Source organism: Anarhichas minor, unplaced genomic scaffold (genome assembly GCF_050575085.1).
Source record: "Anarhichas minor isolate MPS153535 unplaced genomic scaffold, ASM5057508v1 ptg000021l, whole genome shotgun sequence".
Taxonomy (NCBI): domain Eukaryota; kingdom Metazoa; phylum Chordata; class Actinopteri; order Perciformes; family Anarhichadidae; genus Anarhichas; species Anarhichas minor.
Window position 1 is genome coordinate 10,813,367 of NW_027466467.1, and position 24,202 is coordinate 10,837,568.

General features: G+C 40.1%; 1 protein-coding gene across 1 annotated transcript in view; it reads left to right on the top strand.

Moving 5' to 3' along the window:
* camk1b (calcium/calmodulin-dependent protein kinase Ib) overlaps window positions 1–16,170 on the top strand; it is a 34,177-nt gene extending 18,007 nt beyond the window's left edge. Inside the window, exons 3-12 of the mRNA XM_076096291.1 lie at window positions 3,469–3,600; window positions 7,724–7,798; window positions 8,914–9,052; window positions 9,154–9,280; window positions 9,660–9,735; window positions 9,867–9,979; window positions 11,431–11,509; window positions 11,723–11,810; window positions 12,906–13,005; window positions 13,188–16,170. Of these exons, the coding sequence (XP_075952406.1) occupies window positions 3,469–3,600; window positions 7,724–7,798; window positions 8,914–9,052; window positions 9,154–9,280; window positions 9,660–9,735; window positions 9,867–9,979; window positions 11,431–11,509; window positions 11,723–11,810; window positions 12,906–13,005; window positions 13,188–13,282 (1,024 nt within the window). The 3' untranslated portion in view covers window positions 13,283–16,170. The remainder of the gene's footprint in view (window positions 1–3,468; window positions 3,601–7,723; window positions 7,799–8,913; window positions 9,053–9,153; window positions 9,281–9,659; window positions 9,736–9,866; window positions 9,980–11,430; window positions 11,510–11,722; window positions 11,811–12,905; window positions 13,006–13,187) is intronic.
* The last annotated feature ends 8,032 nt before the right edge of the window (window positions 16,171–24,202 follow it).

The following is a 24,202-nucleotide window of genomic DNA, read 5'->3' on the forward strand; positions in this document are numbered from 1 at the left end:
CTGCATAGTCCACAATGTACAGAATTCCCCTGTTTTGAAATGGTGTTGTGTTAGAGATTGTTGCTCAACACAATGACAATGTTACCCTGCAGGTCACTGACATTCAGAAAGAAGGAAGTATTTATTGGGACTGCATGAAAACAATGTGCCGTGCCATTTGATGACAGGAAGTCAAGGGTTAAATACTTTTGTTTCTGACTAACAGGCTTTGTCTGAAGTCCAGCGGAACTAGGGTCATTGTGTCACTGACTGTAATTAGGGGAATAATTAAAAAGGGAAACATGTTGCGGTGTGTCATTACCTCACAAGATAACTATGTGCCACTGGAAGGAGTTTGCGTGCAAGAAGTGGACAGTGGGACTATCCATAGTCAAAAACACATTAGTGTTCTCAGATTTTCCCAATGTTTTTGTGAACCACTGTTTGACACTTCCCCAGAGGCCCTCGGTGGGAGCATGGAGAATGTCAACTAAATCCTCCAGATGATACAGAGGAATTTGCAGCACTGACAACCTCCTCCACACAGCTGGATTTATGCCAAAGCTAATGGCCTTTCTGTGACAGTTTAACGTTCTTGTTGAAATGTGAACACAAGGCTTTGCTCCCAAGATGCTGTTGTTGTTACTTTGATCAGCAAAGGGGTTGAGTGTTCTGTTAGCTTTGAGCTTTTGAGGTTAATATCACCCGAGAAGTTTTATGTAGGTCACTCTGGATAAAGTATGTGAAGGAACCAGAGATTAAATCTGTTTCTTGAGTACTGTAAGAAAGATGCAATTAACTAGTAGTAGTTTTTTACGTACTAGTTGTAATTTTTACTACTCGTTTAACTAGTGTACCTCATTGGGTTGGGACCCTTTGTTTAAGCTAAAACACGTACGTTTTTTTCCCACAATAAAGAAGATGACCCCTTATCTGTGAGTGCAGATTCTGTATTTCTCTTGTCATTTCTTAGACCATGTACTCGCTAAACTGTTCTAGATTAGAAGCCTAGATGTACCCACATTAAAAATGGAATCGCCAAATCCACCTTAATTGTTTGGTCATGAAGCCAATGGAAATACAGCAGCACCGAGATTATCATTAGCAAGTCATAAATTGCATGCTGTGTGCTTGGTGCACTTTCCTAAAATACACACTTCATTTCCTGTTAAAACACCCAGAGGGTCTGCCCGAGGAAAATATACAATTTCCAGTTATGAGCTGAAAAACACGGTTGTAGAACAAATGTGATTTGTATATAAACAGTCAAACTCACTGTGGATCAAAACAGCAATCAGGGTGCAGTATTCAGGTTTGTTGATATTGTGTGAAGCACCTGTAAGGTTGAGTCATGGGGGAACGAAAATCATTAAAGTACAGTTCAGTGTTTCTTACAAATGTTTAAGCATGATTTTTTTTTCTGGACAGCAGTGGCTTTACACTGAAGAGTAAGGGTGGTGTTTGTAGAGGAGCTGTGCTCTGTAGGTCATGCACTTTCTTTGCTGATCACTGTGGCATGAAACCATGCAGTTCTTCCTTGTTGGCCACGCTGATAAAGTATCTACAAACCTAGTGACTGGATGATTATGGTTCCTCTCTGCCCACACATACAGCTATATGTGGCTGAGGAGATACTGTAAGATAGCTGACATTCACCTCCCCCCCCAACACACACAAACACATATATACACACACACACATACAGTTTTGCTTTAATGAGGTAAATGCAGGATGTTTTTTACATTTAGCAGTTTGCAAAAGTACATCTGCTGCTATAGTGGTGTAAGGTTGTCTTGTCGTTGTATGATTCCCATAAGTGATGCAAGAGATCTGCATGACTTTTAGCTTTTCTTCAACCTTCCTACCACACAGACGGAGACATGTTTTTAAAATGCTGACTCTGCCAATATTTATCTAAAACAAACATTTGTTCACTATGGGCTGATGAAAAGTGAATGACAGTGTGGTAGGAAAACATAAGAGGAAGTATGAGTAAGATCTGATCTGCAAACTTCCCTATGAAATTGCAAACACTTTCATCCAGATGAGGTTTGAATGGTCTTTGTTACTGCGTGACAGTCCTGCCATCTATTGAGCCGTTAAATGGAGACAAAGAGTTTTAACCTGCTGCAGTTAAGTACATTTTGTGACAGCCGGGGTTGTAACAATGCCTCAGTTCTATAAATACACACAGCAGTACATTCATATCACAAAGCATAACTGTGAATTAATCAACTCAAATAGATTTTGCCTCTACTGCAAGCATACAACAGTCCTGAGTTGTCTGGTGAAGTGAACGCTTAGAAGTCGTACACATGAGAATCTTTCCCGTCCCTACAATCGATCCGTGGTGTGAAGTCACCATACGGTCTTGTTTGTAGAATACACAGATGTTTTACATCTGGGCTAATTACTGGAATGCCTATAGATACACGTGTGTGTGTGTTACCGTAGACACTTTTTAGCTTAATCCTCCAGCGACTTCATACATAACTCTCCAACTGTAGACTTTATTTACCATAAAAGAACTGCATGGAGAAATATGTTCGTCACACAAAAACACAAAAGATAAGACCATATGAAACTTACACTGTCAAGGAGTACTGTAACCTCTTATGCTGCTTTACCTTCAACAGCAGCATTTCTTTCACACTTTGCTCACACTTGACTGATTCAGTATTCATGTCAGAAGGCTCTTTCCCTTCCTGTACCATGTCTCCTTGCAGTTGTGTTACTAATCGTGTTAGTGGGAAATTCATTAAAAACCTGTAATTGTGGTCTGGGATTCCACGTAGTTATTGTAGAGGTTTTGGTCTTGAGTAATAAAATCTCTGGACCTCGTCCAAAAACGCAAGAGGTTTTAAGACATGTCTGCCTCTACTGTTGAATGGGTCATGGGAAAATGCAAAAACAAAATGCAGTTGCGTTGCTTAACTTGTTTGCCATTGTTTATTTTAGTTGGCAGAGAGACACGTGGAGAGAAAAGGAGGAAGAAATGTAATTTTTTATTGTAACTGGTGTCAGGGTAGAGAGAAAGACAAAGAGAGGCCTCTCACCATACAGTGTGTTCCACAAATGATAATGTGGCTGTCAGTATTGGCAGCACATGAGTGAAACTTTACATTAAAAACAGTTTTAGGCCAATATAAAAAAATTGTCACCAAGATAAACCTCGGCATTTGATATTGGTGCTTCGAATTCATCTCGCCAATTTGTCCCTTCTCCAAAACTTGACTCAGCAGCAACCCAAAGACTTTAGGAGGAGGCCGAATTAAGAAATAAACACAATCTGGCATCAGCAGGCTAGAATTTCTACAAGCACTTAGATGTAAGTAGCCAAGTTATCACAAAAGTTTGGCCGATTTAACATCAAAGCAGGAGTTTCTTCTTTTTTTTTCTCCACAATGTCACAGATGCATGTGAAGAGCTCTGCACACGAAGATAAATGGACTGAGGGCTGACGGACTGACCTGTGTGTTTGTGTTTCAGGGGAGCTTTCTCTGAGGTGGTCCTGGCTGAGGAGAAGAGGACCCAGAGATTGGTGGCTATCAAGTGTATCCCCAAGAAAGCTTTGGAGGGCAAAGAAAACAGCATTGAGAATGAGATTGCAGTCCTGCACAAGTAAGTGTATTTCTTTAGTAATCGAAAAAACAATGAAGTACAATGCCATATAAAATAAACATGCGTTTTTAAGCCAGTATGTATTGTAATCACAAACCTTTACATGTTTGCCGATGTGCAGCATTAGCCTGCATCCGAAATACTAGCGACAAAAATGGTACTTTTTTCCTCACTGTATCTCTATTACTGCATCATGTAAGTTGTATCACATTACTAGATACCATATATGTCGTATATGATATATACTGCACCTAATATGCATCATATTGAGCTTTTAAGACTTGGATCCATATGTCTGGATTCATATATTCAGTGAGGAAAGGGCCAGTTCACTCAAACTAATCTAACCATCTGGTAGAAAATTCACGACCAACTTGTATTTCAGGAAACAATTTCCTGGTTATTCAGGTGGGAAAGAAACTCGCCTCACTGTGAAGTGTTTTCATTGGAACTAGTGAAGGAATAGTTCCTGTGAAACCTGTTCTGTGGATTAACCGAGCCCCGAGAGATGTCTGTAAGTAAACAGATAATTAGTTTTGAGGTAAATCAACTTGAATAGCCCTTGTTTAAAGAGTTATTTCCCTTCCTCTGTTTGTGTTTATGAGCCCGAGACCAAGGCTAGACCCAGGGCTGGGAGGCAGGGTTAAAGGTAAGGCTAGTGCGCTTGCTCTATGGGCCCCATGGATGCAAATGATTGCTGGAAGATCCGGGTATCTTCATCTGAATCATATCCTCGGAAGTCAAACTTTTTTTGCTTCTTGCGCCACTGAGGAACTTTCATAGAAATGAACAGGGCGCCCCCTCCGACGCTGTATCCAGTTATTTTTATACATCCATTGGAATTAACCTGACCTGCAGCTTCTGGGAAAAAAAAGAAGTTTGCTGTGACCATCGTTATATTAAACACAATAACATTTAACCTCCAAGTGACAATAACACTCCTTGTACTTGTGGAGCTGTTCAAACGTACTTTCTTCAGATGTGGGGAATTACAGACCACGGTGAAAATGACTGATCTACGTTGTGTCCCAAGTTATTTTTAGAGCTCTTGTTGCCTGGGTTACAGGAGACACAACTCTAGCCAATATACAGCTATGATCCGTCCTGAGGTGAGGCTGAAGGAATGACAGAGGTGGGGGTTAGTTACCCTTTTGACAAAAATCATTGTTCGCTTGCTTTGTCTGAAGTTTGTGTAGACTCGTACAAAGGTTTCCTTGGTCATTTTAACACGTCATCCTCAAACCCCCCTCGGTACACAGAGCATGTGGACAGGGTCTGACGGAGTTGTATTTCCTTAAAGCTTCATTAATCCATATTTTCATATTAACAGTGGATCAAATGACTACACTTAATGTGAGAGGCGTAGCTCATAGTGATAAACCTACAGAGATTTATCAACCGACGCTGAAGTCACCCTCAGCTCTGTAATCTTTCAGACCATTGTTTTGCTTTTTTTACGGTTCACAACGTTAATGTTTGGAGTCGTTCTCACCGCTCTCATCCGTCTTATTTCCAGCAGCGTTTCGGAGTTAAGAACCAGATATTTTCTGATGCTTTGAAGGTGTATTTATAAGCAAAAATAGTTTTATATCTTAACATTTCCTTTGGATTGCAGGAAATCAACAGATATATTTCCTCCTTTTGGATTATTCAGTCCAGTTAAAGGTGTAATCACAGCCAAATGTTGGGGGGGAAACAGCCAAGCCGAACTAACAATCAGTATTGATAACACTAAATTGATTGTGTACCTGCGTAATTGTTAAAAATAAAATCCCACTTTTGTGTCAACAATGTACAATAGTCCCATATAACGACACTGTCTACTTTTTTATTCCTCCCCACAACACTGAAGGTTTACAGTGACGTAAACCTGCTCTCTTGCTTTTGACCACAGGAGACAGTTGGCACCTAAACATGTCCTTCTGTAATAAACATGCCTGAGACTGAAAGGGTAGCAGAACATTATACGGCCCACACTATATCCGCTCTTCCTTCCTGCGATGAGCCAAATCCGTCATCTTGATTTTTTCCTCAAGGGCTCCTGTTGTCTCTCGCTGTAATTTATTGTTGTTAAACTTAATGTTTACAACCTGTGTAAAGCACTTGTCACAGTGTTTTGATTTGAATATGAAAATAAGTTAATTTATTATCAATTTAGTGTCTAATAGCCCAGTTTGTGTTGGATACACTCAGTCAACTCATCTCTGTTCTGATCACTATTTGTTAGAAGCCTAACAGTAGTTTGATATACTGCTAATGTGGCCGTATGGTATCCTCAAATTGGTTAGCTGGCTCTTCATCCTCTCCCCCTTTTATCCAGACCAAATATTTACTCAAACACAGACGTGTGCAAATGCAGTGACTAATCACATGCTGCTAACCCATTTGTAGCCGTGCCAGAAGAGTTGGTGTGAAGTTGCTACTATGAAGACTTTTTAACATGAAATGTCAAGTTGGTCGATTTCAATTAATGTTGGACTCCTAATAATTGTGTGTTATCACAAGCCCCCCCCCCCCCCCCCCCCCCCCTCCCCCGCAGGAGCTTTAAGATCCTACAGATATTGTAAGAAGTATTAACTAATTTATGGCCGACCCACTCAGCGCTCTCGAAAATACTGTGTATCAAAAAATACAAATTGTGTCACAGCTGTGAGAAAATACTTATAAAATACAAAAGCAAATGTGCAAAAACACTAAAAGAAGAATTAATGTAATTCCAAAGGACCTCAGGCTGTGATTACATACATTAATAAACGTTGTAAGTATTTGAGAAACTCAACAGAATATGGATTAAAGAATCAGATCTGCCAATTTCACCCAGATGTCTGATGCAGTCATTACTGCAGAGCTGGTAACTCTGTCCTCTAATTCGCCGACTTCTATGTTGAGATGACTCACCAGCTCTCAATAGACATTTCTCTCTGACAATCACCATGGCCACTGTGTCCGCCATGAGTTCATCACAAACACACTTGCACAGAACTTCAAATGAAATGCATCTTTATTGCATGTTTTTGACCTTCTGTAATTATGTGTAAAAGTGCATGCTTGAGCTCACACGATTTGCATGTGTCCGTTTAATCCATCATTCATCCTTCACTGGGTCCATCTCTCCTTCCACACTGAGCTAAGCAGATAAATGAGGGTGTCCATGTACTGTTACAATCTGGATGAGTCGTTGCCGTAATCCAGCATGAGCTCATGCTGACTCATACTGTACACAGTTACCTCTGGTACAGCTCAGGCACATGGCTTTGTGTTGTCTTTGTCCTCCTACCTTCAAGCACGCATTCATAGTCCAAATACTGAGGTCAATTAAACGAAAGGGTTGCACACAAATAAATATTACAACAAGATCATCTGACACTTTCTAATACTAATGCTGATATGATACCCGAGTTCTGGCATGATAACAAAACAATATTTGTCACCATACTGTGCCTTACTTTTGGAAATAAGAACATGTTTTTAACTAAACAAGCCACACTAAACACAAGCAACAATGAAATACATTTGTCGAAGTAGGAATGGCAAAATATTGACAGGAAGTACCTGGTGGAAGATTAAGTAAACAACATTATGAACACTTCGGTTTATACCAGAAAAAGTAGTAAGGTTTAAAACCCAACCCTACAATTATTATGGTGGAAGGTGAAACAACCATTAAATACATATATTATATAAAAGGAAAAATAAAGGTTTAAACAGACTCAACACCCTCTTATATCCTAAAATTGTTGTTTTATGGTGCAAAAAGACACTTGCATCACCCCTAGTTTACAAAGGTAGAACTTATAACAGATTAGTTGTAGGGATTTGCATTAGATTGTACAGGTGTACCTAATAAAGTGGCCGCTGAGTGTAACACAGGTACGAAACATACCGTTGTCATACCAATCTTGATCTTGTGTGATTCATCTTTTCATCCCTGTCACCGCACCGGCAGGTCTCAAGGGGCAGCAGAGCACAAAGTTAAGCCAATTAGGGAGCTGAATACCACCACACAGTGTAGCACATGTGACTGTTGGATGCAACTCTGTGGTGGATACTTACACTGACTGTGAGATCTTGTCAAATACTAATGGCTAAATGAAAAAGAGTTCTCCTCTCTCCTTCTTCACAGGCTTAAACACACCAACATCGTATCTCTGGAAGAGATATTTGAAAGTAAATCACACCTCTACCTGGTCATGCAACTGTGAGTATTCACGTGTGTGTGTGTGTGTGTGTGTGTGATTGTTGATGTGTGTTTCAAACTCTCTCTCCCACACGCCTACTTAATTGCACTCTGTAACACACAAAACAGTACTATGCCTACTCATGAACACTAGTGGGGAGTTCGCCCTCACACCTGCAGCCTGTCAGCCTCCCACCCACCTCAACTCCTGAAATGTCAGAGAGAGAATGAGAGGAGGAACAGATCAGGATCAGAGGCACTGTTAACTGTGAGGCTCCAGAAAACATAAATCATTTAAGCATTAATCACAGTCAACGTCACATCAGAGACATAAAAGGTAGAGGAAGTGAGGGAGGGAGTACATTTATCAAAGAATGGACTAGTGGGAAATTATTTTAAGTACTTCCCCAATCCCCGGTAATATAATTGTGTTCCCTCATAATAAGTATTTGTGTGTCCTCGCAATACGTTTTGTGTTCAGTCTGAATAACAGGTGCACACTCTTTCATATAAGACCCAGTGATTCCTCACAGTAATGGATCTACTGATTTATTGTTACCTTGACCTAACGTCAGAAATGATGTTGCAAGGAGAAACCCCTTAACGCTCAAGACCAGACTACCTCAGTTCTGACTTTCTGGATTATTATTTAGCTTCTCCTCCATTTCTTGTTTTTCTTCTTCGTTTTACCATTTTTCCTTCCCAAGGTGTGTCTGTTTTGAGTGTGTAGTGTGTTAATATTGGAGGCTCAAACAAACTGCTTCAGATTAACTGTCGACAGGGCGACGTCTCCATCTAGTGGCTTCTAAACCTAAAACAAGTTTCCTTGTTCAGATTAGTGGGGATTTATTTAACAAAGTCTCTATTTTGTATTTCCCTAATGGCACTTCCCTCTCAAACTCTTTAGCACTTTTTCTTGTTTTCCTATATTTGCAAAATGTTATTTATTTCTTTACATCATGCCTTTTCATACTTTATCTCACTATTCAGCAAGTAAAATCTTGTGTGGTTGTTGTCTCCATACCGTTACAATATATTCCACAAGCTTCACTTTGCTTCAATGAATTAATCTCTTTCTCTCTCTCTCTCTCTCTCTCACTCTCTCTCGCTCTCGCTCTCTCTCTCTCTTTGTCCAGGGTGTCTGGCGGGGAACTCTTTGATCGTATCATAGAGAAGGGCTTCTACACGGAGAAAGATGCCAGTAAGCTCATTCAGCAGATTCTAGATGCCGTTAAATACCTCCACGACACGGGCATTGTGCACCGTGACCTCAAGGTCAGTCCAGAGATACCAGAGATGTCGGAGAGAGTTTGCATGATTTGTGTGATGGCACTCTCATCAACTTTCTGTTTTTTTTTTGTCCCTCCTCGTCGCAGCCAGAGAATCTGCTGTACTACAGCATGGAAGAAGACTCCAAGATCATGATCAGTGACTTCGGTCTGTCTAAAATTGAGGGCTCTGACAGTGTGATGTCGACAGCTTGTGGAACACCTGGATATGTTGGTAAAGAAGTCAGAGATATCTTGAACATCTACTTACAATAAATCAGTTATACAAGGCAGGGAACAGTGTGTCATGCAATATTAGCCCAATGACACTATCTAACCGGTACTGTGATGCAAAATCTTTCATAAAACACCATCAACAGCTTATCGGAAGCTCATACAGATAACAAACATCATGAATCATTTTAGCCCAGTAAAAAAAAAAAATCTGTTTAATTTTGTAAATTACTTTTGCAACCACAGTCTCACTTTACTCACAGGCCAAACTACAAAATGAATAACTTATACAGTTTACATACTAATAGTGCTTAACATGTGTCAAACGTCATTAAACATCTATCTTCATGTACTTGTATTACCTTGTTTTGTTCTTTCAGCCCCTGAAGTGTTGGCTCAGAAACCCTACAGTAAAGCAGTGGACTGCTGGTCTATTGGTGTCATAGCCTATATTCTGTGAGTACACTTTCTGACTGGAATCCAGCCCAACACAGCATGGATACATGTATTGTGTTTGATAGTTATTTTAACCTCCTGGGATGCTCCTAGTAGAAAATATGACATCTGTGCTGTACTGTGTGTCTCAGGTTGTGTGGTTACCCTCCGTTCTACGACGAGAATGACTCCAAACTGTTTGAACAGATCCTGAAGGCAGAATACGAGTTTGATTCTCCTTACTGGGATGATATCTCTGATTCAGGTACAGCTCTTATTAAGCTATTTTTCTTCAGTCCTCATAAAGGCATGATCTACATTTGTCATAGAGAAATAGCAAACCTGTATATTTCACTTTAGATGTGTAGACCTCATTAGAAGCGTAATTTTTCCAGGTGCATGATCTAGCATAGAACACCAGGGAAACACTTTTATTAAAGCAGCAAGAACATATTTTTTTCAACAATTTCCCTGACCTCAGGTCAGCTTGGAAACTGCCCTTGCATTGTCTTTTCACTTCCTAGTGCCCAAACATTCTGAATTCCTCTTGATCTATTTGAGAAGTGGCCTAAAACCATCATCCTCCCTCCTTGCTGAACTCCTAACTTCATCACATAGAGTGATTCTGTTGCTTATACCAGTGATGCCTTTCTTTCACGCGTGTGTGTGTGTGTGTGTGTGTGTGTGTGTGTGTGTGTGTGTGTGTGTGTGTGTGTGTGTGTGTGTGTGTGTGTGTGTGTGTGTGTGTGTGTGTGTGTGTGTGTGTGTGTGTGTGTGTGTGTGTGTGTGTGTGTGTGTGTGTGTGTGTGTGTGTGTGAAACACTCAACAACCTGGTGTTCTTTAATGCAGCTTCCAGTCATGTAAACATCCCTGATAATGACATAGAATATTAAATGTCAGAAAAAAAACATAAACTTCATTTTACATGCAACTAAATTATAATCACTTCAGCTGAAATTAGATGTAAATTGAGGGACGAGGTTAAGCCGAAATTCTTTTCCAGTATGATTATCTTTGCCAAAGTTTTCTCTGTTTGCAATATTGCCTTGATAAATACTGGAATAGGATTAAATTCTATACAGTAAAAAGCATTAATCTAAACCATTCTTAAACAAAGTCCTCTCCTGCACCGTCTACTTTAAATAGACTAAATACTCTGAACAGCTGTTTGGCACATTGATGTGCAAACAACAGTAGAATTTTCCTCTTTGCAACACACAGACCTTCTCTTCCAGGAGGAAAAAGAAGTGGGCTGCCAGAACTTGTTAGTGTCCACTTACCAACCTGACGCATCTCACCCTGAGCGAGGCCAAGACAGAGGTCACCTCTTATTCAAGAGTGTTTCCAGAGCCGGCTAAGCTCTTTCTCCGACAGAGAGAGTGATGTCTCAAGTTTTCTAAGTTAGTAAATATATTCTCCAATCCCTGCCTTCCACCTCACAGGTGTTTAGCCCACAGGCCAAGGCAATGACCCCATGTTTATTCCCCCCCTCCAGTCCTGGCTCTAGAACTCCTCCTGAAATCCGTTTCCCTGATTTTGGATCACTTCAACATTTAGAACAAATTATACAATTGATGCCGCAGCCAATTTTTCTGGCACATTGGAATTACCTCAATATTTGTGTTCTCCTGTTTACAGCACTGGAATATTGTTATGTCAATGTAACTGGTGACCTTTGTAATATTAACATTTTAACCTTTTGTATTTCTTTTTAGCTAAAGACTTTATAGTCCACCTGATGCAGAAAGACCCCAACACACGATACACCTGTGATCAGGCTCTGCAGCACCCCTGGTACTGGTCCTATACTCCTCTAACACGATGCACTCATTCTGTCATCTAGTTACAACCTTGATACTCAAGCTACAGTGATTTACTTGTTTTAACTAATCCAGTTGAGAATATCGTGGAGCCCTTAGTGCTTACAAAATTCTGATTGTGGCTGTACATGTGACTGCTATCTATAGCACACACACTCTTATGTTTCCTTAATCATCTGTTTGTCAGGATTGCTGGGGATACTGCTTTGGAAAAGAACATCCACGAGTCTGTCAGTGCTCAGATCAAGAAGAATTTTGCTAAGAGCAAGTGGAAGGTAAGTCGGACTTCCAGTTTATCTTGGATTTTCTTATATGCATGATTCATGCCATGTGATCTTTTTTTTTTTTTTTACCTTTTAGTGTGCATTGAGAGTATATGGTTTTGCTACAATAAAAAGTGTGGTCTTGGTCTGAACTTTAAGAATAACTCCTTTTTAATTGTATCTTTTGGGAATGGAACGTGTTTGAATTACTAGACACATTAAAGATTTGGGACTGCAACAAATCTCATGGGCAGTGGTTTCAAACCTGGGTGTCAAGGCCCCCTTAAGGGTTACGAGATAAATCCATGAAGTCTTGAGATGATTACCAGTGTGGGAAATAAGAAAAATATTGCTTCCCTAGATTTTAGTTAATTGTTTAAGCTTTTCTTTAACCTTCTCTTGTTTCTAGTCAGATACTGTACTGTTTAACTCTTGCGTCCTCTGAAAACTACCAATCTAACTAAAATGGAAGTAGTCTCTGTATGCATGTCTGTCGTAAGTAATCATCCGATTGACTTCACACTTGGTGGGTGTGTGTTGCTGAGGAACGGAGGAAGTGCAGTTTTAAGTGTGAACTAGCTTCAAGCAGTCAGCCAAACGGGCACTGCACTGGTATGAAACATTCTGATTAAATGGACTGCTCCCAGCTCACAGACGTGCACCCTGAGTTGCTTCCGCCTAGAACATTGTTTGGTACCCATTTACTGAGCGAAGAGCTCAAAAGATATTCAAAAACACAACCTGCTCCAGCCACAGCCTGTTAACCTGCTGCCGTCTGGTAGCGATACAGAAGTATCCGCTGTTGCATCCCCAGACTACAGAGCAGCTTGTTTCCTCAGGCGGTGAGACTCATCAACTCATCTTCCACACACAACCATAAAAAAAAGTTTTGCTTTGGTTTTTCTAACGGAGCATAAAGGGACTACAACTGATTTTTGTTGCGTAACCCTGTTTCATACAATGACAGTAAATTAACCTTGAACCATGATTAAGCAGAACATGTCAGGAACCACTGCTTTAGACTGCTGTTGGTCAACTTTCAGGTGCAGATGAATGAGATGTTGTGGTTTTCTGGCTTATATTGCCTTTGCGTCTTTTCCACTGCAGCAAGCATTCAACGCCACAGCAGTGGTCCGTCACATGAGGCGTCTCCAGCTGGGCACCAGTAACGAGGGACCCAACCCCACTCTGCCAGAGGAAGATGCAGGTACCATCTGTGGTTTAGTTACTAGTGCTGCTACCATTGAGTAATTTTTTATCTCACACGCACTGTAGCCATTCACCGGGGGAAATGTTTGACTGCAGCGGTTATTATTTCTAGTACAACGTATTTATTAGATTAAAGAAAAAAACGGGGACAGAACTGAGTACGTCCTTTTTCTCTCTCAGAGGCTTGCGAGGGAGGGTGCTCCCAGAACGTCGATGGCGGAGCTGAACCCAGGTCCAACTGCACCTTTCGCTGCCACCCGACCAGCAGGGTGTGATCCCTGCACCTGCTCCACTTACTTGCCTGATCAACCCCAGCGACTTTCCAATTTGAACCCCCTCGGTGGAACGGGTGACACCATCTCCCCCCTTATCTGGTTAGGAATACAGCGTAATTCCAACCTTACGCCTGCAGGGGGGGGGCAAGCCTGTCCAGCCTGAGAGGGAAGACCTGAAATGGGATTAAAGGAGGAGGAGTAGGGAGACTTGAGGATAATAATGCACCAAAGGATTACTTTTACAGACTGGGCTGGTAGTTTGGGATAAGATGAAATGGGGAGAAGATACATTGGAAGGAGCATGTCAGGGGGATTGTTTTTGCAGAAGCAGGACAGAACTTGTTGGACAGTGTTTTTACTCATGATTTTTGCTTCAACTTGTCTCTTTGTTTGTTTTATTGTTTTATATATTTCTCTGTTGTCTTTTTAACCTCCTGCTGTGGAGTGCAAACCCAGAGACAATATCTGCATGATCAGGAGAGAGTTCCCCCCTCGCATGTTTTGCTATCTTAGAAATATATCTTGTTGCAGAAATGCAGTATCGCAGTACAATGCAAACGATGGAGTGTTGTGTGCAAAGTTGTTTAAGGAGGAAAAGCATAGAGCATTTTGCTATGTTGCAGTATTTGAAATGAAATTGAGTCAAATCTTCTGCATTCTATGTCTTTTAAGTCGTGCTTTTAGACAATCGGTACAGAATAGTTTATGCAATGAAAAATCCATCTATCTACTGTAGCCTTTCTTGAGGCAATGTAGTGTTTCCATGCAGCAGTTCGGATTTTTTAAAGGCAAAGGCTTCTCCCTTCTCTTTTCTTGACCCAGAACCCCTTTAACCACTCGCACAGGGATATATCTTTCTCTAAGGTGCCTTTAGGATGATGAGTTTAACTTTGGGTGGCGTCTGAAATTCTTTGTCTGTTTCTTGAAGCACAGACATGTATGTATCACATTTTATGCTTTGAAATTGAATTTATTCTTTTTGTCTCAAATTTGAGTATTGTAATCTCAGATGGCAGGCCTGCGTACATACTGTACACTGCCATTATAGTCTAAGGGAAAATAACATCGATATGAAACAATCATATTGTCAAAATATTTCTGGCAAGCTTTTTTTTCTTCTAATCCCTTAAATAGATGCTTTTTGGAAATATTTATATTTTGCCAACTCCCTTAATGATGCAGATTAAAGTACTGTGTTCATTTATGTCAGTACAAATCCTACGGTACATTTTGTGCAAAAAACATTGTTTTTCCAAAAGTGATCAGTGTGCTTAGTCATACTCAAGACTAGGCTGCCTTTGAAGGATTAAGTAGGTTGTGTCAAAGCAAAAAGTCTAAACAAAAACTGCAACCAAAATTGAATATGCATCTGTCACTGTAAGTGTACCATCCCTCTCTTCTTACATTCTTTTACCGGCACATTTCCTCCACATGCAGCCTGTTTAGAAAGGAAATCTGGATTAAAGAATGTGAATATGCATCAGATTGACTTACTTCATCTTTACTGTCCATCATCTGTGTTTTTTATGTTTGTATGTGCATGAAGAGTACGTACTCTGTATTCATTTTATTCATCCTTTTAAAAAACTTGCATAGACAAACTTATAGCAGTGTTGGGTCTTTTACAATTTCATTTGTTCAGAGGAAAATGGTGTTGGGTATCAGATGTAGAGGAGCTAAATGTACATTTGTTCGAATCCTCTGTTCTTTATTTTGGGGCCTGATACAGTCAGGAGCTGAGGGACTGTCCTGCTGAGATCTTCCACCAACATGAGCTTCATCCATCCCCTGATCGCTCCGTCCTGTCCTTGACAGGATCGCAGTTTCATTTGAACTGTTTCATTCTCTCTCTGACGCTTATAGACATTTGGTACCGATGTGATTCGCATGATGTGGCTTGAACTTGTCAATACCATGATCAACAATGAATAGTGTGTACACTACTAGTACAGATGTAACAGTTGCCATGAGGTGAGTGCTTTGAAAAGGACATCTTTTTGTCAGAAGTTTTACACTTTTAACAAGTTCAGAATTATCTTCAAAAGTTTGTCAAGCAGATGAGTAAAGAGCAACACAAGTTGTATTAATGTTTCAAAAAGGTCAAAACAAGTTCAATGTGCTGCTTAAAAAAAAGTTCTGGCTTTCTCCTGCATTACTATTGGATAGACGTTGTCATGTATTTGGACGGTAATGTAACTGGTGACTCCGAACTGTAAAGCATAGTTAAAAGAGTGATTTACTCCTCTGGGATGTTCAGTGTGAATTGTTTGTACGTCATAAATTACTGTGACAGAGGAAGACCCAAACCAGCACAGTAAAGCTGAGTCATGGATGTGATTGTTGTCTGCAGTCTTATCAAAGTTGGCAGACTGACAATATCACAATTGATCTCCTTCATAATAAAAACAATTCTGCTCATTTTGACATATAGCCACAAACACTGTCATTAATTTCCAGCAGTGCGATTTAGCTCCTGTAATTTGCCTACTAATTATTAATTTTATCGATTATAAAGATTTACATGCTTCAGCTCCTTTTGGTTCAGCACACTCAATCCCAAGAGTACTGAAATTTAAATGTTTCTCAACAAACCCTGAACCAAAAATGAATTTTAAAGAATAATCCACTGATTTGTGTTAAGGTTTCTCCTTTGATCGCTCACTAACCGCTTGTAATGAAAGACCAATGTGTGATAAGATTTGTTGTACGAGGATTTGTACCATTAATATGTTGCCTTTTAAGAAATGCTGTTTGGGGCTACAGTAACCTGTATACGCAGATGCAATGCATCATGGGTTGTTGACTACTGCTCAGTGTGAAAGCCAGTGACTTGTGCTTAAAACTGATTTGTAAGTGAAACATGCATTAAAATACCTGTCTATGCATTATGAATCTGTCTGAGTCCATTTTTATTTGTAAAAAATACATTTTGTAAGCTTATATTTCATGTCACATACATGTTTAACACTATGCTATACCAAAACATGTAGTCACCGAGCTTCTTATTTCTGGAACACAATGATATTAAGCTTATGTATTATTTTTGCACGAGCAGGAAATGCGACCAATACTGTCCTGACATATAGATAGGATGGCATGCCTGTCTTTATGCAATAATACCAAATATGTTTATTTTTTATTTTTCAACAAAAAGGAATTTACATAGACTTTAAGAAATAAGGGGAAATCATAAACAAACAAAATGTGTCCTTTTAGCTTTTCACTTACTGTTAATTATTACCTTTAAACTAATTAATGAATAAAGAAAAAATGAATAAATGATCGAACATATATTATATCAAACATATACGGTTTAAAAATGTCACACCAAATCGTGAATGCCACTAAATTACCAAGATGTTAGTTTGCCAAAATGTGTCTAACTATAAAGCAAGGAATCATCTCCGTTTGTGTGTGTATTGCTGGGAGTGCTTCATCGAATTTGGTACAAGTTGGACACGCAACATGTTCAATATTAATAAACTTTGAATAAACAACTGACCACAGCTCTGAGCAGCAGGGGGGGGGGAGGTTCACGGCTCTGCAGAGTCCAGCATGTCGTCTCACGGGCAGACAGATACTCATTAACTGTGTTTAGCTGCTGGATATATTCAACTTTACATGAATGCTGTATATCTAACGTTAACCAGTGAAAGTGGGTAAGCCATTACTTGGGTGTGTTGGCGTATGACTTGATACTAAACATCAATAAAGTTATCGCCAGCAAAATACCTCCGCCAAATAAATCCATACGCTACTTTATAATTGTGATGTTTATGTAAAGACAAGTGATTAATATACCTATTCAGAAATGACATCGCTGAGTATTTCACTCGTGTTTCTGACCGTGAGTAACCCCAACCTGGGTGTGTTTTTTAGGGGCCCCCTTTCTCTAACTGGGAATGTTTTTGAAAGTGGCAGTTGTAGAAGAAGAGAGATACTCAAAACCTTTTTTCTGAGGTAAATCTATTATTAGTAAAACTATTAATACCAAATATAAAAGTCCTACATTCAAATGTTTACGTCAAGTGAAGCATGAGAGAGATATTATCTGCACAATGTACTTAAACTTCAAGGTGGAGCTTTCAATTCCAATATGATGCTCGATAGTTTGATGACTAATGATTCATCATATTATAAATGTTGTATTTTGTTAGTCCAATCTGGATCTGCATTGTAACCATAAAGTAGGTAAACCAACATATCCCTGTCAGGTAAATGTAGTAGCTTAAAATGTTTCCCTCTGAAGTAGAAGTACACAGTAGTATGCAGTGAGTTGCATATTTGTAAGTGCTTTGGGGGCCTTTTGTAGGCTAGCTAGGGCAAACTCCTATCTTAAACTTGCTTAATCTCTGTAACTGCACATGTAGTTTTCTTTGAAAATATATTTATACAGCGTCATAAACATTTTATGTAACAAAATAACTGACTAAATATAGTTTTGTCTTTGTTGGCAGAATAGTGTCATGATAGGTTTTTTTAAAGTTACTCACATCCTTTGTCAGAAACAAGAAACCAGCAAGAAAAGTCATGATAATAATACAATAGCAGTGCTACTTTTCTTAATGGTGAAATTCTGCAACTGTTGCTCTCATGAAATAGTTTTGTGGCTTGCAAGGTTTGTCATGAATGTTAATTTCATAGTCTGCTACATGAGGCCCCTCTCGTCTCCGAGGAATACTGGGTAATTGAGGCTTGTGGTTTGGCTCTCTGGAGCGTTTGCGATGGAGGAGACCAGAGAGCTGATGGTCAACCTCATTCAGGAGACAGTAGACAGAGTAAACATTATGCGGTCAAACCAGCAACAAGAGACTGATTCAAAATAATAGGAAAGAAATTGCATGGATCACAACTTAGAGAGTGCTGAAAGATTCAAGCGCTGTTTAAATGTGGAATCGTGGAAAAAATTATAGAAACGTAGGTCTAAATAAACGATGGGACTAGAAGACATTGCTAAAGCTAACACACATATCTTTAAGCCTGGGTTTAATTTCCTCCACAAGATGATACGTAAGAGCAGCACATTGATGAAGACTGTGCTCACTCCACATCTTCCTCCCATCATTTAGCAACGTTGCCCATGCTTGCATGGAATGTGAAATAGAGACTCGATGGAGAGAAACAAGCCAAGCCAAAAGGAGTATGACTGACTCACAACTTCATAATTTATGTAGTTGATTTATCGGAGCGGTGTCAGCACTTCAAACCTTCTGCTAACGAGCACTGTGTGCAAATTCCGAGTGTGATGAGAATCATGAATTTAGCTGCTACAAAGCCACAAAATCGCGAGCATACTGCAGGATCTTTGAGTGGTAAACAGGAACTGTCTTTTTGTTCTTTATTATTAGATAACCTTATTTCAGCCTTTTATACCTGACTGCTAACATCAACATGCTAACATGTTCAAAATGCCAATGCTAACATGCTGATGCTAAGCAGGTACAATGTTTGCCATGTTCACAATCTTGGTTTAGTGTGTTAGCGATGCTAACATTAGGACCAAACAGTAGCCTATAGCTGATGCCAAGGTTATTATAATTCATCCTGATAGGCACATGATTGTCTGTACCAAATCTCACGGCAATCCATCCAACAATTGTCAAGACATTTCATTTAAAACCCACAATGTCAACTTCATGGTGGAGCTAGAGGAAAAGTCAGAGGACGTGTACAAAATTTCATGTCAGTCAATCCGTTAGTTGTTGAGATATTTCAGTCTGGATCAAAGTGGTGGACCGACCGACAGACCAGCATTGCTGTCCTTACTAGCAATGCCAAAAGGCCAAAGCACTGTTCTAACCAGCAGCGCTGCTGCCTCACAGGTCCACAAACCTTTGTCGCACTCCCATCCAAGATGACCAACTATATATGCTGATTATACTCTCTTTAAATCTCTTTATAACCCGGCATGATTTAAGGTTACCTGTTTCACCTTATGTCAAAGTGTTGAGTTAAGGTTTGAAATTAAATGTGTTGTGTGCACAGTGAAAGATCGAGCACACACTCTGCCCTCCTGTCTGTCAGCAGGAACCTATTGTGCTTCTGTCTGTCAGTGCTCTCAGGTGGTTTATGTGCCTATTATATCCATGTTGTCCTTCAACATCACTACTGTCTTAGCTGTGGAGAGTTTTCACTAGTTGTTCGAGCTTTTCACTCTTTCTCCACTCTTTTTCCGGTCAGAAGTTATTTAAGTAATTATATGGTCAATATGTACTAGACTGGGCTTCTATGAGGCCCTTTGGGAAAATTAAAAGGGAATAGAAAAATCCAATCAATGGTTCTTTGGCCCATGACGTAACTCAACAGCATATTTCATCAAACTCTGAGTAGACACAGACAAATAAACAAATGAAAACATAACCTTCCTGGTGGAGGTAACAACAAATTCAATGACGCGTCTATTGATGTGCTGTTTATTTTCATGACATAGGAGGACATTCACAGTTTAGTCTCATCATGCAGACACTGTGCAGTGTATGATGCCATATGAGAGACAAGACTAAGACTTTTATGTGTGTTTTGATTCTAAACAAAGGCGTGTTGCAAAAGAAGTTGATGTTTCGAAGGAGCTTTTATTTTATTTTTATAAGACCAAACTCTCTCACACACTCAAACTAACGCACACATCTTACAGACTGTGTGTTGGGCAGGCCAAGACACACACACACACACACACACACCACAGCACAAAGCCCTTTACCAACAATTTCCAAGTTCTTTGGGAAGATTTAGAGTGGCTTTATGAACAAAATACCAAACAGTCATATTTCCTACTACACCTAATCACTAAAATCTTTTCCTTATATCTCATTTGTACATTTGTTTTGGATGCAGCGTCAGATAGCTCAGAGGGTCTTGGCCAAATATTTTCTTTGGACCGTAACACCGAAAAACAGACAAAAACCATTAACGTTAAAATATTTTCCAGTTCCATTTCTCCTCGGTCCTTTGGCCTCACATTGTTGCTGAGTAGAAGCAGGCTGTTTTGAGTTTGAGCAAGTCAAAGTCCCTGAGGTGCTGGAGCACAGTGGAGGGAAAGAGACTTAACTACACTGTGAGATCACCCTCCTTCTTTTTACCCTGATGAGTGACGTGCAGTTTCTGAATAATTCACTTGCTGGGAATGACTCATTTTAGCCGATCTGAGTGGGAGAGACGATGTGAAAGTATTTCAAAGGCTAGCTCTTCAAAGTTTGTTCAAATCCAAAAAGATGTTCAGGGGTCTCTTTCTAAATAAACATGGATTGAGCCCTGAGCCTTCTCAGAGCATCAACCCTCAGAGTGCAACAGCTCCTGAAGCCAAAGCACCACAGTTTATGAAAAGTTGCAGACCCTCAAAGTCCTACATGACTGTAAACCACAGTTGGTAATAATAAACAGGATGGAGAGCAGAATGGAGGATATCTGGCAGTACGAGGAGAGCCACTCATTTTCCACTTTTGGAAAATTCAGCCTGCAATTAGGGTCAAAACATCGGCAGAAACTTGACACACCTTCCATCTTACTTGCATTAGTCATACATTTGGTACTGGCCTGTGCTGGGAGTTAACCCCGACTCTGTCCATCAGACGACACAGCAGGCAGATGAAAAGGAAACACACCGCCAGAAAAAAAACATAAAATCATGAAAGAGTGTTGTTTCCACACCTTTGACCGTCGAGAATGGGATTTGACAGATTTGTGTGGGGACAAAGGATCAAAGCAAACATCAGACAGGATGCAGAGTGGAATTCTGGGTCATCTCATTGGGGGTCAACGTCGCTGAGGACTCCAGCAGAGAATGTGTGAAATGTGTGTGTCCATGTCAACGACTTTGTGATAATTCACTTTCATTCATTCATTCGTTCATGCACCCTAATCATGTCACCAGTCCAACACAGCAGCTACTTTCATTAGTATTTCTACATCTGTTCGCGTTTTCACAGATTTTTCTTTTTGTTTACATACTAAAAGCTTAAAATTGTCCACTTCTAAATGTCTTGGCCTCTAAACCCTCTATTTTAAACTGAGATTTTTTTACCACTACACAAATTCTGCCCCAGGTCTGTCCTTCCCTTTCTCAACAGAAACCAGCTTGAGAAAAAACACCCAAAACATTTTTGATTTAGTGAAGCCCTATCTACCAATCCTTTACACGCAAAACACACATGCTCACACACTGTGCATACGCAGACTGCATGACTGTGCTTTTTGAAACCTTATCTCGAGCAGTAATTTATCCTCAAATTAAATTGTATGAACGTGCAAAGAGTGCTGTTGATCGACAGAGCAGCAAATTAAATCTGCTGTAACCTGCCCCATGACTCATGTCAAATGGATCAATTTCAAAAATGTTTTTATTAAATAGTTGTCTCTCGCAGTCGAAAGACATGCAGGTGTGATTCATTCGTGAGATTGTCTGTAGATGTGAATGGTTGTCTGTGATACACTGCCAACCCTTCCATGAGTGAACCCTTCTTCTCGTCCAATATATACTGGGATAGGCTCCACAGAGCCCTTCATTGAAAAATGAAGGCCTTAAGTTAATTCAGGGGTGTTGGGGGGTATTGATGGAATCCTAAAGGTCTTGGTTGGCCAACAAGTGTTTTCTTGTTGTGTAACATTTTCTTCTCTATCTGCTTCACATGCAATAATTTGCTTTTGCTTATCTGTCTGTCAAGAAACTGATACTGTACCTCAAACCTGCAAGAAGAGACCTTTTGAGGATATACATTTATATTTGATGGATATTCTGCAACAATTCACTCTCTATAAGTGGTTGAGCTTCATCATCTCACTGTAGGATCTGTCTGGCTCCACCACTGTTCCACCAACATCTTTCCATCTGATGCTCTAGACTCTTCTGGTTTCACCATCAGCTTTGACTCAGCTAATGATACTAATGATCTGATTTGTAGCACTGACGTATACTGTACTAACATCTGAGATGCATGCAACACCGCAGTGTTTATCAAGATAGCAACATTAATCACCAGTAGCCCTGGTGAATTCACAAAGTACAATAGTCACCTCACGGCATGATACTATTCTCTCAAAACTATGCAAATACTTCATGCAGTCCAGAATGAAACACAAAAGAAAACTCAGATCCTGCACAATCACTCAAAAATGCTGTAAACATTCAGGGTGGAAAATACAGAAACATAAACCCAACATCCCAGAGTATAACCATTAGATATAAAAACAGCTTGCCAGCGCTAACAACAAACACATGAAGTCAAATTCCTCCTGCTTGTCTGGTGGACTTTGTCAGCAACCCAGACGAAAAAAGGAATAATTACAAGTGTAGGATAAAGGGAGAAAGAAGGGGGGGATGGGAAGAGGAGGGAGGTAAAGAAGTCGTTTTTTGTAAAAGTAAGAACAGCGGTTTACCATTACGACAGAAAAATTAAACTAAATGCAAACATGCTTGGTACTATTGACAAATAATGTTTGTGTGTCACGGCCTTTAGTCAAAAACTGAGGACATGACAAATGGTTTCCCAGATTGAAAAAACAACAGTGAAATCCAAATTCTCAAGTGTGAACCATGACCTTTCTGGATGCCATGACTGAGCTGTGAAATTGAATCCGATGTTATGGTATTTTTGGCTCCACAAAATACTGCATTTCCCTCCCTGGAGTCTCAAGATTGAGCTTATAGCACGGGTCTGAGACTAAAAGGTATTGTGATTGTAGTTTGACTGGAACAGCAGAGGTCTCTGAGGGAAAACACACACACACACACACATCAGTCATTCGTATTGATACAGACGTGGACAGGCAACAATGAAAAATCACCTCCTCCTCGCCGGAGTACAGTTGGTGAAGTGTGAAGAGATGCTGAGGAAGCGTTTCCACTCAAATCAATGCCATGTTCACGGAGGTGCTGGGTAACTTTGTGAAGCAGGCGACAGAGTTGTAAGGAATGTGCAAACTGACAGAGAGCAACTGTATTGCTGACTTGCACACAGGGGTGCAACATGATATCAAATTTCTTATTTTTGATATGAATTGCAGATTCTCGTGTTATTACATGTATGTGTCTCCTGGGGATGAATCCTGCTGACTTTGGTGATACCCTGACCTCTAGCGCCATCACTAGGTTGACATTTGTGGTCCAAAATGCCCCCCAACAAATTATCTTTAAAAGAATAAACATAAATTGATTATCGGAAGAAAGAAAGAAGCAGAAGCGTTAGCATTTAGCTCAAAGCACCACTGTGCAGAGCCACTTGCATGGTTGTAGAGTCTTAGTCTTTTATTTCATGTAACAGGAATGACGAACTCCAAGTGAAGACCTAAGCAATTACCTAAACAAAAACAATGGAGTCAGTGGCAGGTTGGAGAGTTCAAAGTTAGAAAGCTCTCTGGTGGATTTCTTCATGCAGGGCGATGAATGACAGACAGAGTGAAATACTCAAGTGTAACTGTTTGAGAAAACATGAACAGGAAGGGGGGTTAAAAGGGGAAAATATATACTGTATTAACTAATCAGATGCTCTGGGATTATCAACACAAAAATAAAAAGGAAACCAGAGCAGCCAGAGAAAGTAACTGCATTTGAAAACACAAAACAAGGCTAGATAAATAAACCATGTCCACAGATAGCCAGGTCCTCTGGAAGGGACCACCACTGTGCCGTCGTATTGCCTGACATCTGTTTTGCAGCTTGGCTCTGCACGGTGGTTTATGTTCAGAAAGCAGTGTGTGTATATCATCTTTGGCCCAGGTCCATGGGATTTTGACAGTTGGCTGCAGGCAAGCTTGTCTGATGAAAAGGTTTCACGGGGAGAAGAACGAGCTAACGGGCAGACAAGAGGAGAAGGTGTTCTCTGCAACACTTTCTGTCTTTGCTCAAGAGGTCAAATGATGCGCGAATGGAAAGCTCGTCAATGTCCGCTTTACTGCAGATAAATCCATCGAGAGTTACTGACATAA